General features: G+C 39.8%; 1 protein-coding gene across 2 annotated transcripts in view; it reads left to right on the plus strand.

The window, feature by feature from the left end:
• Positions 1-14,901, plus strand: part of LOC111862522 (protocadherin-like wing polarity protein stan) — a 150,907-nt gene that overhangs the window by 104,575 nt on the left and 31,431 nt on the right. For both annotated transcript variants that reach the window (XM_033750700.1, XM_033750699.1), the window contains exons 41-45: positions 3,189-3,409; positions 7,523-7,669; positions 10,185-10,485; positions 11,634-11,868; positions 13,453-13,599. In XM_033750700.1, the coding sequence (XP_033606591.1) occupies positions 3,189-3,409; positions 7,523-7,669; positions 10,185-10,485; positions 11,634-11,868; positions 13,453-13,599 (1,051 nt within the window). The remainder of the gene's footprint in view (positions 1-3,188; positions 3,410-7,522; positions 7,670-10,184; positions 10,486-11,633; positions 11,869-13,452; positions 13,600-14,901) is intronic.

Below are 14,901 nucleotides of genomic sequence, written 5' to 3' on the forward strand. Positions count from 1 at the left end.
CAGCAAGGAAAGAACACAACCTAGCAACTCCAGCACACAAGCACATCAAAGGAACCTGCATATATATTAACAGAAGACAGCCGTTTCCTCATCTAAAAATGTTAACATTTGATGATGGCCATATTGGCTGAAACATGTAGTGTTTTAAAATTTTAAAGTTAATAAGTTCTGTGGAATGTGGTGATGCACATAAGACTGTGAATAATAGATGCTACATTCTATATTACTGCTGAATCTATTGACTTCTGGAAGCCAGTTCCAGAATAAATAATAAGCAATAGAATTGGTTAAACCATTGATATATTTATTTGATCTTAATAGGTTTTATTAAAATTTAATTTACTTTGTTGTGTTGGTAGCTCCCATATCTTGATTTCGTAATAGTGTGACGTATTTGCACTATGCAGGACACCCCTGCCGGTCAGCGCCCCGCCCCCTCCCCCGCGGTGACATAGGGGGGGATGCCGCGGTTGCTATGTAGCAGTAAACAACTCTCGACAGCGTTGCCCAGCAACACCTGTAAACATGGCGACTAAGCAACAAGGAAGCGAGGCGTTTTCTGTTGTCTGATTGAGGGTTTATAAGAGAACCACACTGCCTAATGAGTCAGTTAAAATGCAGCAGCCACCAAAGACAGTTAAAATGTAGCAGCCGCCGAAGTCAATTAAAATGCAGCAGCCGCTGAAGACAGTTAAAGTGTAGCAGCCACCGAAGACAGTTGAAATATAGCAGCAGTCACGGGAAGAAAACCCGAATGCATGATTAGAAGATTTGACATGATAATTTGTGATACTGCTGATGGCAGTAATTGTGAGATTGTAAATTGTGTGATTGTAAGAGCGAGTGTTCAATAAATTCGCTATATCCAATATGACGTGAAGTTACTTGTCGCATGACACATACCCAACACATAACAATATAATGGGATGAACAAAATAGAAGTAGGTCCATGATTTATTTTATCCGTCTTCTAGTGCATACATTCATCTATCCCCTCTTCTCACTCGCACTACATGTTTCGGCACAAAAGTGCCATCTTCAGGTGCTGATCCAATCCACGTCAAACCAGTTCATTGCATGCCTTGTCTATACATACTAAAATAACTAAAATATATATTTATCTTATATACTGATAAATGTTAAGTGTTAAGTGTTAATGATAACTCACTCAAAACGAAGACAGCACACACACACATACCCAGCAGGTCCAGCAGTATAACACACGCAGTCACAGGAGCAAGACGCAACACAGAGCACAATACGCGATAGTGAAAGAGTGCTCCAACAGGAGATGATAAACATGACTCGCGTAATGAAACACGACGTAGGAATGAAATACAGTAAAACTTGGTTATAGCAACATCGGTTTCTGCGACACCTTGTCTATTGCGTCAAATATTCAATGGTACGAACTAATTCCTCATAAAGCAACTGTTTTTATACCTTGCTTAGTACGACATGCACAAATGCATCAACCTCGTATGTAACGTCATTTTCATTCCTGAATTTCTCTGATATGGACATTGAACGTAATTTAGAAAGTGTGTATTGGGCAAGTAACAGGAAACAGATGAAGATAACTGATTACTGTACTCGTATCTAGGTACAGTAAGGCACAACAATTGATGTAATCTACTGTAATTTGGTGAGTAGGCCTACCTTTAATATACAGTATTAGTGCGGTGTGTATTGTCAGTGAAAAGCGCTGTAATATGTCTTTGATATTACACATTTGGGCAATTCCACGTTAATGTTACGTTAGTCTGTACTTAACTACGTATTTCACTAAAAAATGCAACATTTTAACTCGGTTTTTGGTAGATTTTTACGTGACTAACATAAGGCTACTGTGGAAGTGCCCATTTCGGTTACAACGACATTCGTTTATAACGACACTATTTTTAGGTCCCTTTGATGACGTTATAACCAAGTTCTACTGTATCCTGTACAATTTTAATATGTTAACACTTAACATTTATCAGTATATAAGATAAATATATATTTTAGTTATTTTAGTATGTATAGACAAGGCATGCAATGAACTGGTTTGACGTGGATTGGATCAGCACCTGAAGATGGCACTTTTGTGCCGAAACATGTAGTGCGAGTGAGAAGAGGGGATAGATGAATGTATGCACTAGAAGACGGATAAAATAAATCATGGACTTAATTCAGTGCAACAGGACGCTAAAATATAACATTATTAAAAATAGAAGTAATTGTGCATGCAGAGTGTAACTAGCATAAAATAGAATGGCATTTTTATCACTTATTTGCACATTTATTTATTTATATCTTATTTAATGATGCTATAAATAATTTGGACTGCGTATTGGTGAACGATCAAATGATGGTGAATAATGCATTTGAAATTATGTGGAAAGAAATGATTGTGGCATGTATATACATGAAAAATATCAGAATAGTTGGTGGCTTGACCAAGATTCAAATCAGGCACTTCCTCACATGTAAACTCTGCCTAAAATATCTTTGAGGGCATGTTATCGTTGTATAGTGACACAGATCATTATGTCATCATTAGAAAGGTGCTGGATGTTAACCAGCATTGCCATACTGGAGATCTCGATGAACCCACAGAACTTCTCTTCTGTAAGGTTGACTACATGAGAGCTGGGGTGGCTCAGTTGGTATAGTGACAGGCTACAAGTATGATAGCTGGGATTCACTTCCTGGCAGGAGCAAGAGAGTTTTCTCGTCTTCACAGCATCCAGACTGGCTCTGGAGCCTGCCCAGCCTCCTGTCTAATGGACACTGGGGCTCTTTCCTGGGGGGGGGGAGTAAGGCAGCTGGACTGTGAAGCTGACCACTCATCTTCACCTAGAGCCAAGGTCCCCATATGTTCTTCATGATGTATTGCTTAATTAATTAAGCACAGGGACAACTTTACCTTCAAGGTTGTGTACTCAGGGTGTAATGTACTCTTACAGATGTTTTTAGACAAAGTATAACATTAGGTCTGAACTACAGTTTTTCCATGATATATGTTTACAGAATTCTACATTTCTTAATGGTGAGAGAAAGGAAAAGAATGGAGAAATTTGCGCTGGGTCTAGTTAGCCTCGAATTGAAGACCTTAAGCAGAGAGGTTCTGTGCCTTGATCAGGGATCAAGCAGCCCCCATAAATGCAAAATATGAACATTTCACCTCCCTTTTGTTGTGTGCACAGTTTCCTTGCAAGATGTCTGCCATGTGTCTGCATTACCTGTGGCTCACAGCCTTTACATGGACTCTCGTGGACTCTGTACATCTATATCGCATGCTCACAGAGATGCGAGATATCAACCATGGTCCAATGAGATTTTATTATACAATGGGCTATGGGCTACCTGCTGTGGTTGTTGGTCTGTCAGTTGGTGTTCGTGCAGACCAATATGGAAACTTCTACTTGTAAGTCTTTCATAATATTTTATTGATATACATGGACAGGCCGGTCATGGTAACCAAGCGGTCTGAGACATGTACTGTCTTCACTCGCTTGGAAGCGAGGATTGTGGGTTTGAATCCCAAACTAGACATGGATGTTTGGTGTGTGTATTTGTTTATTCTGTGTTTGCATTGTCCTGTGTTTAGGTAGAGGCCTTGTAAAGAGCTGATCACCCATCCAAGGAGTACTACCGTCTGTAAAAAATGATCAATGAAACTGAGAAATCACCCCTATGCTCCAAAGTTGGAGTGAGAAGAAGAAGAAAAAATACATGGATAGACTTTACATAACTGTTTTGATTTGAACCTGATTATCTTGTACCCACTTACATTGCATTAGGGGCCTACCACCCCCTGACTGCTGTTGCACCTAACTTTTTCAAGATTTCTGTACAGTATTTTCAAATAGCAGAAAACTGAATAAGAGATAATTTGAATATGAGGATTATTATATTCTTAAATTGTTACATCAAATGAACACTTTAATTTATATTTATATGAGGGAAAGTCAGTAAATACATCACAAATGGATATGAAATGTAAAATATGTGATATTTAAACCTGGAAAAACATTTGTTTCTCGACAAATCCTCTGCCAACATTGGTACACTTGTCCCATCGCTTTACCAGCGCATCAAAACCCACAGCAAAGAAGTCTTTTGACTCTTTGTCATCAGCAAAACATTTGCCACCAAGATGAAACCATTTTATGTGACAAACACTTCCCATCATAAACAGGAAACATTTCTTTATGAATATCCTTTACATTGAGTCCTTTTGTCCACAAAAAATCGCATAACAGAACACTCTTCTTTGGTAGTACAACCTCAAGCACAGTTGCTATTTTGACTACTGAAAAAAGCCTCCGAACATGAGCATTTGCATCAGCTATCTAGAATTCTTCATTGTGGAAAAAAAAATATTGTAAATACAAAAAAGGCCTAGACAATGCCCACCCGGCCTTCTATAGCACATTCTTCTATAAATCTTGTTCTATTACAGCAGTCTCCCCGCGATTCTTAATATAGATCTTAACTTAAATCTGAGAGTATACTGTTAATAATTTGTACAATTACTTCTTTTACTTTTCTTACATATTTTTTTATATAAATATAGGAATGTTGTTTATGAAGTCACAGACACCTTGCAGAAATCTTTTTTCTTCTAGCTTTAAGAGCTCTGTAACTGACTTTGGGTATTCTTTTTGCGCTCCTCAGACGGAATGTCCATCATTGTTGCCCTTTGGTCCTCGTACTGTTTACACTTTCTGCTTCATCAAGCCAGGTCTCTGATAGCATTATGACATCTACGTTTTGGCTCCTCTGTTGGAATTTGTGGAGTGATACACATATAAAACCTTTTTATGTCCATTACAGTTGTTTTACTTCCATTTGTACCTGTGTACAGATTCCCCCTCCTATATTGTTGTGATTACAGTGAAACCTCGATTCATCATTTTCGTCAGGGGTCCTGAAAAAAAAACGATAGATGCGGGGCCTATATAAAATGAATGAAAACGGTCACATTTGCCTATATATATTAACTAAATCAAAAAACGTAAACCAGTGATAATATTTCCACTGTCAAGCCCAATTTGCATTACTACTTTTTAAAAAAGTCATTAATTTTCATTTGTTTAGTAACATCTTTCCTTTTCAAGCTGAATAATAATCTTTCAATATTAACAGTGTTCACTTGGTCTCTTTCGGTGATGTGAGCATATATGAACGCTCTAAAATGCATGAAGTGCTTCCGTAAAACTGGGCACTGGTTCGGACTCGGCTTAATCGTCACCACCACCATCACCATCACCTTGCCCTTCCTCCACGCAACTTCCACTTCCCTCCGCACCACACGTTTCTTCAACACACAGCACACCATATGTCGCGAGCTCTTGGTCCACAGACACGTAGGCATCAAAGTCCACGCCGGTGGTGCTTGCCCCCAGCCGAACCCAGTCTTCGGCTTGCATGATGTCATGCTCACCACTTCTGTCCACCTCTGTCATGTCTGACCCTTCTTGATTATTCACATAGCCACACTTCACAAAACAGTTCTGGATTGTGGACTGGGTCACTCGGCATCCCCTTATCGCTCACACTCATTTTTTTGCAGGTAAGACGCGCTCAAGGTCGCATACCACACATTTTGACGGTACTGCAACTTGCTACACCATGTTTCAAAAACATCAACCGCTTTTACTACTACCAATGCTTACTAACATTTGTGTGGTGTTGCACTTTCTTAAAAATGATCAGTGCGGGATTAACATTCATGGAGACCAAGAATTCCGATCGATAGATGTGGGAAAACGATAAATCGAAGAACGATCAATGTGGGTTTTATTTCCATAGTTTAAACAGGATTTGTTCAGGGACCACAGAAATTGAACGATGGATCCGGGAAAGCGATATATCTGGGAACGATAGATCGAGGTTTCACTGTAATTGAAATGTTAAATAAAATTGACTTGAAGATACTAATTGCATGTCATGTTTTTTGTTATGTATGATGTCAGTAATCAGCTGATAGACATGTTTGCACCCGTGCAAAGCACCTTTTAAGTTCACTCAGTCTGTCCGTTGAACTGCGTGATGGATTTTCATGAAATTTGGTGTTGGAGAATATCATTGAGCCATGTCAGTTCTAATTTAGATGGAATTGTAGGAGATCTTTGAAATGTTGGTTTTTAACACTGAAAGAGCTGATCACCTAAGATTTTAGGAAATTTGTTCACTGTGGAAGCTTAAAATCTTATATGAGTCTTACATATGTTTCTGTGTGTATCTCACTAAATGTTCTCAGGAGAGAAAAATGTTTCAAACAAAAGTCACAGAGAAAAACGAAACATGTATATTATTTCTAATGCTCTTCTAAATTCTTAGTTTTTCTGACATAATTAAACCAGAGAGATGTAATGAGTACTTTTGAAAACTTTATGAGTTCAAGCATGGCTTTCTGAACACAAGCACAATTAAGGTAGAAAATAAAACAAAGCCTTTATTCTGTATTACAGTACAACTTTGAAACTTGTATTAGACAATTATCGATACTTTTTATTTTCATTTAGCAAATTTTTGAGCCTTAATACTATTGTCTATTCATTCAGTATGCCTGTATAATTCTGACTTCCTGCCAATTTGATTATCTTAATCCAACAGTGATTTATGTGAATTGAATCTTTCATATTATAAGTGAAAAGTTCACCATAGTCTTAATTGTTCATTTATATTTCCATCTGTTGAACACTGCTGTTAAGGGTACACTATATACTTTAAAATATATGTTGATTATATAGTCTCATGCCCTTCACCAGTGCCTGTGTCAGGTGTTGGTGCTGCTTTCATCATTGGCAGCTTTCTGCTAGCAGTATTGTCAGAATCTTACATGGAGGAGCACATAGTATCTTTGTGCTGTAGAGAGAACTGTGAAATACTGAGCATCAATGTGACAAGACATAAGTCCAGTATGTGCATGTGTTGTAATTCCACTGAACAGTATTGCGCAAATAATGTCATGTGGACCGAATTAACTAATTAATTAATTAATTAAAACTGTTATTTCATAAACAGAACCATAAAGGCACTAAAAAGCCAAGGGATCAAAATTATATGGAATTTTATTTAAAATGTTCATGCTTTACTGAGATCCAATGTGTATGATCTGTGAATAACATTTGGGGCTTTCACAGTGGTCAATATTTGTGTTGTAGTCTTCTGAGTAGTAGTAGTGGTAGCCACTGGTAGAGCTTGATTACAGTGTGATGGCACATGAACAGAAGATACTTTTCATTTATGTGTGGAGCAGATGAGTCCAAATTCTCTTACAGCGGACATGAGGTGCAGACAGTTGAGTTCACTCCTGGCACCTGGTTTTTGTTCTGGAGTGGCTGTTAATGGGCTTACTCACTCTGCTATCCCATTTCCCCTTCACTTCCCCTTCTTTGCGCAGGTTTGTGCCATCACATAATATTCAAGCTATAACCATATAGCAGGTAACCACTGTTTCATAGGAACCTGCTGCCTCCGTTACAGATCTTGTCTATGGATGTGCTAAGACCTTGTGTTTTTTGTGCAGTTGCTGGCTGTCTATCTATGAGTCTGTTGTGTGGAGTCTGATTGGCCCAGTGTGTGTGGTCGTGCTGTTCAACCTTGGGGTCCTCGTCTTCTCTGTTCGAGCTGCATTTACTCTCAAAGATCATGTCATGGGGTTTGGGAATCTCAGGTGAGGCTGTGAGCTTTGAGATATTCATGGCAGTGACTTAAGATTTAATTTGCAGAGCCAGTCTTGTTGTTCTCTTACACTCTTCATATGCAACATGGTGTCACTTTTTCATCAGTGGTACTTCTATGACAGGTTACATAATTCCTGCACTGCATTGCCTGAAGTAGTTCATTGTTCTAATACTTGGTTAAAACTAGAAGAGTCCTATCTTCTGGGATATAACATTGTATATTCCATTGAAAGTCAAGACAGAAGACAAGATTCTTGATAATCACTGCTGAGAGAACCTCAAGTCCTAGTTGGTTAGAACTAGTTATAACTGTAGAATTTAGAGCAGTGAACAGTGAAGCGGGAAAAGCAATAGAGCGCAGCAGTTACACAAAAGTATCTCACTTGATGATGACCTTATGAAGCTGAAACATGTCATAGAAGTGTCATTTATAAAAAAGTGACTACATAGCATAGCAACAGTCTACAAGCACAATGAGAAGTTGCACTTTCAAGACTTCCCCTTCAAATTAAATTGTTAACCAGTGCAACAAGACGATGAATTATAAGACTATGGAGATTAGTGCCTTCTTGGATGTGCCACCATGTGGTCTGGTAGGCCATTATCAACATAAATGTGCTGCCTCGATCTTCAGGGTAGAAGAAACGATCCTGAAAATAGAGACAGTGTATTCCTTTAAAATGTCCAGTCATGATCTGCCACACTACGTAATAATGTCTCAGAAGATATTATTCTTTTAGGTAATATTGCTTATAATTTCTTTTCATTAACTAACTAGGTTCATGGAGCTGGGCCCTTCTTGAGAAGCTGCCAGTTGTGCAGCTACTCAAGAACTTCCCAACATTTTATGGAACCCATAGGTTCATTACCATGTTCACAAGAGCCCTCCACTGGTCCCTATCCTGAGCCAGATCAGGCCAGTCCATACCACCACATCCTATCTCTCCAAGATCCATTTTAATATTGTCCACCTATCTACATCTTGGTCTTCCTAGTGGTCTCTTTCCTTCTGGCTTTCCCGCCAATATTGTATATGCATTCTTCTTCTGTCCCATTCATGCTACATTCCATGCTCATCTCATCCTCCTTTACTTGATCATTATTGTTTTTCTTTCCAGTAGGCAAAATATTTGTTAAATAATTTGTATCCCAGTAATTAAGGAAGCGGTATGCATTGCCTTATGCTGCTTATTGAAAGTGTATGAAACCATCAGTGTCACGTGTTTGAAGTTTATCAACATGTTTATCATTTATCTTTGTAAACTGTACTCTTCCTAGTCACTTTAATGTTGTATTCTTGTATCAGTGATACCTCATTCATTTATTAAGTTTTTCTGTATATATGAGGGCCAGTCAAAAAGTTCCCAGAATGGTGGTATAGCACTCTAATGGTAGGACATATGGCAACGCTTACCTAATCACCTTCAAAGTAGGACCCTTGCGTGCGCACACACTTGCTCCATCGATCCTGCCATTGTTGGAAGCAGCAGTGGAAGGCTTCTTTTGGAATCTTCTTGAGCTCAGCCATCGCATTCGATTTGATGTCCTCCATGGTTGCGAAACGTGTCCCCTTGAGGCCCATTTTCGGAGTAGGGAACAGCCAAAAGTCACTCAGAGCGAGATCCGGAAAGTATGGTGCTTGAGTGATGACAGGAATGTTTTTCTCGGCGAGGAATTGCTGCACAAAAACGATGTGTGGCTTGGTGTGCTATCGTGATGCAAAAACCACTGTCCCTACCACTTGTTGTGCCGCTTCCTCCGAACAGCACCACGCAATCTCTGCAAAACTTGCACGTAGAAATGGCCAGCAACAGTACCAACTTCTTGCTCCAACTCCACGGTGGTCATTCTTCGATCACATCGAATCAGTTGTCGCAATTTTCCAATCATTTCTGTGGTTCTGGATGTCGAAGGTCTCCTGCTGCGCTGGTCATCCTCTTAACGTCTCCTGCCCATTCTCAAACCTGGAAAACCAGTCGTAAACTGTGGATTTCTTTAGTGCAGTATCACCATAAACTTGCTGCGGGGCCGATAGTGTCTCTGAAGCAGATTTTCTGAACTTGCACCAAATGACCAACACTCACGTCTAATTGAAACAGAACAGTAACTATATAGTGATCAGATGGTATGAAGCTAATGAATGTTGAGCGCTTGGTGGGATAAGAGCTGGCAGTGGAAACAAAAATGCTGAGAGAAAACCCACCTCAGTGGAGCTTTGTCCACCACAAATGTCACATGACCTGACCAGGGACTCAAACCTGAGCCACTATGGTGAAAAGCTGCTAACTGCTTGAGCTGTGACATTGCTGCAGAAATGTTAAATGACTTTTGATTTTCCTAGGCTTTCCTAATGACAATTGTAGTTTATGTACAATTATTTTAAGCAAATTAAAAAATGACTTTGTTTTTATGTTGTATTATGTGAGTGAAATTGCCCCTGTATGAAACTGATGGTCTTTAAAATTGTGATTTATTTTAAGGCACAGAGTTTGCTTTGTTTTGCAGGACACTGCTATGGTTGTCAGTGGTGTCGCTACCACTTCTTGGCATGGTGTGGGTTTTGGCAGTATTGTCAGTTAGTGAGAGGCTACCTCTGCTGTCATATCTTCTGTCAGCAGCAGTTCTTGCACATGCCATGTTTGCTCTGATTGGTTACTGCTTCCTCAACTCCCGAGTTAGACGGAATCTCTACGTTTCATTGCTGCGGTGCATTGGTAAAAAGGTTCCTCTGGACTCGTCAGAAGTGACAACAGGAGGTACCAGTAGCCACAGTCACCAAGGTGGCTCTGCCAGCCAACAGCACTCGGTATGAAAAAACAGTGTTTTATTTATTTATATTTTTTTTCACTTTACCATTTGTAAGATTTGTGGTCATCATGGCAGTGATGATTCATGTGGCATTATCGGGTTTGACACACTGTAATCTGGTAGGTGGGCACGTATGTTTTTGGTAGAACATTCAGCCTGCGGCATTACTTTTCTCTGACCTTGAAGACAGAATGGTATCCTCCTGCCACACTGTACAGTGTCATGTCCCACATCACAACATGAAACACTTTACCACTGTGCATTCAGAAAATATACTGCGTATATCATCAAAGCCACCACCTCCACCACCACCATCTTCTTCTCCTCCTCTTCTTCATCATCATCATCATCATCATCATGGATTAGGCCAAGGTTTGACACAGTCCATCTTCTTGCAGAGAACTATAATCTTGCCACCTTAATATTGGACATCCAACACTACTTCTCCCCTGGTCCAGATATCCAGATATCATATTTTCATTTGAAAAGCACATTTTTCCATTGAGATGCTGTGATTTTTCTGCTTTTGCTTTATGTATTTCAAGATATTGCTTTAACAGATACTTACAGTGTGTTTCTTAATTAGTCACTGCAATATGAAAATAATTTAACCAGCATCTGAAACTTGTAATCTGTAGTTAAAATAGAATAAGTGCCCTGAAATGAAGATTTTCTAAAGGTTTGTGACTGTTGTTTGTTCATTATACTATCAAAAGGTACTGAATGATTTAGCCAAATAAGTTATCACTCAAATATAGGTATGTCTGCATGTTCACTAGGTGTTGCTATTCAACAGCTTACAGCAGTGGGTACTCCTTTGCCTACCAGGACCCTGCCAATGGGCATCTGTCTCACAACAACCTAGCACTAGGATGGCCTCCCTCAGGACTTACACAGTGCCCCGGTTTGCTCTCCTTGTACAGTCTGTGCATGGACTCAACCGAGAACACTGCCACCAGCGGTTCCTCTATTGCTGTGTGCTAACTGTTGCTGCTGTGACATGACTTAGTTGCCATGGAAACATGTTTATGGAGCCATTCCTTGTTTAGGTCATTTGAGCCTAGCAATTGATGTCTTTTCTTCTTCCACAGTTCTGGCTTTGAGCCATCATGTCACAATGTCACAATATTCTGTGCTCTTTTATAGCGTTCAGCTTTGGCATATCACAGTGGAGGTGGTAGTATGGACCCATCACGTCGTCATGTTGGAATTTCAACATCCAGCACCACGAGCCGTTCAACCACAAAAACAAGCAGCAGTCCATATAGAAGTGACACCCAACTGCGCCATACTTCCACTAGCACCAGCAACTACAATTCAAATAGTGACATGCCATCCTACATCCGAGGCTTTGATTCCGCACTCCACAGGCATAGAGAAGGTGTGTACTGCATCAGGAAATATCTGGTAATTTAGAAACTATGGGACATTCTTGTTTATGGACACATGAAACAGTGACAAGTTTTGCAGTGTTTCCCAATTGGGCCTCACATTTTGTGTTGCAGATAATGATCTACAAATCTAATGTGTTCTGTCTGTCTGTCACTGTGTCTACCTACCTACCTAACTGCCTGCCTGCCCGCCCACCTGCTCATATAGTACAGAATACATGGCAATATATCCTGGAAGATGGAAAATTTCATAACTACCGCTGTGAGATCCTCAAATCCTACAATATCTTAATTGTTTCGATCCTGTTGTGTGTCATGATTTGTGATGCTCTGGCCATCAACACAACATATATTTCAAAATAAACCAATCTGATTGTTTACATTGGTTTTATTTAATAACTGATATGTGTTTTGGTTTTTATTTAATGAAACCGCCTGAGAATGGTCCAAAATATGGACCAAAACATGTAGTAGTTATTTAAAACCAATGTAAACACTCAGATTAGTTTATTTTGAAATATTTGTTGTGTCAATGGTCAGAGCTTCATGAAGATAAAGGAAAGCTCAGCTTACTGCTGGTTTCTGTTCTTTCTTACTTGGTGTACTCTTTGACTCTGAAGGTGGAAGTGATATGTTCCTCCAAAATGTTGGGCTCGGTCAGAATTACGCCGCATTACAACCTAGGAGACTACACTCATCATGATCATAGACAAAGAACTGGTGTGTTTAATTTCATTTCACTCCTTTCTGGTTTTCTTGGACCTTCCTAGTTGTATATTTGGAAGCAAAGTTGAAAAGCAATAGAAGTTAAGCATCCCCTCTCTTCAGACCATTGTTGACAGGAAATGAATCAGAAGAAGGTAGGATTTGAGGTTCCCACATCAGTGGGTATGGAGAATGTTATCGTCTCAGAAATAATGCTGCCTAGCCCATTGAAAATAAACTGATGTTTCATAGGAACACACTGACTCCATCTTCAGATTTAAAGTATGGGACAAGCAAGCAGAGCTCGCTGCCTGCTTCATGCTGGTTTCTTGTTTGGCTTATAATTCAACCATGAAGATGAAGGCAACATGTTCCTCTCAAGTGTTGGTTGATTTTTAGTGGACTACATGACATTGTATCCCAGAAGAGAGAACCCCTATTCAGTTGAATGTTTACTTATATGGAACCTGGTGTGTAATATAAAAGTAAAGTTGTCCCTGTGCTTAACTAATTAAGCACCATGCCATGAAGGTGTATGGGGGAGTGGATGTATAGATTCACATTTTCTTGTCCTCGGCACTAGCGGAGGTAAGTCGTCAGCTTCATGCCCCTCCTGCTTTACCCCCAGGGAAAGAGCCCCCCCCAGTACCCATTGGATACAAGGCTGGGTGGGCCCCAGAGCTGGTCTAGGTGACACTGTGAAGAGAGTTGACCCTACTGGGACTTGAACTCTGACCTGTTAGTCGTCCAGCCCGTAGCCAGTTGCTATACTAACTGCTATCCCATGGAACCTGGTGTGTATTCAAAGAAATTGGAGGAGGGGAGATGGCTAAAGGTTGACAGAATTTAATAAATTTTTTCTTATGTAGTGTCAGAGGAGAGTCCAACAAGAGCACGTCGGCAGGAATCTGACTCCGACTCAGAAGTGTCGGTAGATGGTCGCAGCCTGGAGCTGGCCTCCAGTCACAGCAGTGATGATGATGAGTCTTCCAATAGGCATCAGCATAGAGATGTTGGTAAGACTAACTCTAGGACTGACATACTGGCTACTAGAGAGAAGTAGTTAATGGAACCCCAGAGTTTAGAGTCACATGAACGTTGAGAACACTACGCCCTGCATTATTTGATGCATTGTCCATGTAGCATATTTGCCTAAATATAAGCCACACCCTTGAATTGTATGGTCTTTAAATGAAGCAAATATTTTATGCACTTAACATCGTTACATGCAGCAGTCAGAATAGCTGAGAGCAAATAAATGCAATTATATTTAATATTTAAAAACTCGTTAATTTAATTTTTATGTTGATAAGGTACCTTAACAGCATCAAAAAATTATTTGTGATGCAGTTCCATTAGAACTCCGCCAGTTGGTAACACTGACTCAAATTAAGTTTTTATCAATGTATCATTTAATTAAAGCTAGAAAAATATATCTTGTTCATAACAATGAGCTCTGGACTCATTCTGGACAATCCAGTGAGTTCTTCGTTTAACAACCATTTATAAGGGTAGATTTGAAAGGATTCTGACGATGGTGTATACTGTACTTCTTTTGGCTTATTTTGGACTTCACCCATCGTCTGGTATGTAAAAGACAAAAAGACAAAAAACCGTCTTCAGGTGGATAGGGAAGGATAAACCTACTCAGTTGGGCCCGTTAGAAAGAGCTAGTCTCAATCACTGGACAATCCCCAGTCTGTAGAAAAACAACCTATGAACAACCGACAACCAGTTCCATCGGTGGGAGGAAAGAATAAAATCACAGCAAAAACATGATAGAAAATTTGTGCCAAGCATGCACTTGTCAACAATGTAAAGAAACAGAAGTGTGGGTTATATTCCATGAATTCAGTTAAAAACGAATCTGCGTGGATAAAGAATCGTGCCACCATGGCGACTTTTGGGAATCAGACTAATCCCCGGAACAAGACTTGCAGGAGTAGTGGAACCACTAATATTCATAAAATTACATTTTTTTATTTGTTAACCTCTTCATTGATGAGGGGGATCCATATGGGAGAAATATCCAAACTGGGTTGGCTGATGGGATTGGATGAACATGCCATATGAGCTGATTCTTTGTATTTTCTGTATCTGCTGTTGCTTTCAACCTCCAAGATCCTAGCTTCATCCCAGCTTACCCTGTGACCTTCTTCATATGCATGCTGAGCCAACCTGGATTTCTCTAGAAGACCCTGCTTGAGATTGTGCTTGTGTTCACGGATTCGAACAGCCAGTGGTCTGCCTGTTTCACCAATGTAGCTTCTGCCACATTGACAGGGAATGCTATAGACGCACTGTGTCATCTGTTGAGG

Source organism: Cryptotermes secundus, unplaced genomic scaffold (assembly GCF_002891405.2).
Source record: "Cryptotermes secundus unplaced genomic scaffold, Csec_1.0 scaffold1084, whole genome shotgun sequence".
Lineage (NCBI taxonomy): Eukaryota > Metazoa > Arthropoda > Insecta > Blattodea > Kalotermitidae > Cryptotermes > Cryptotermes secundus.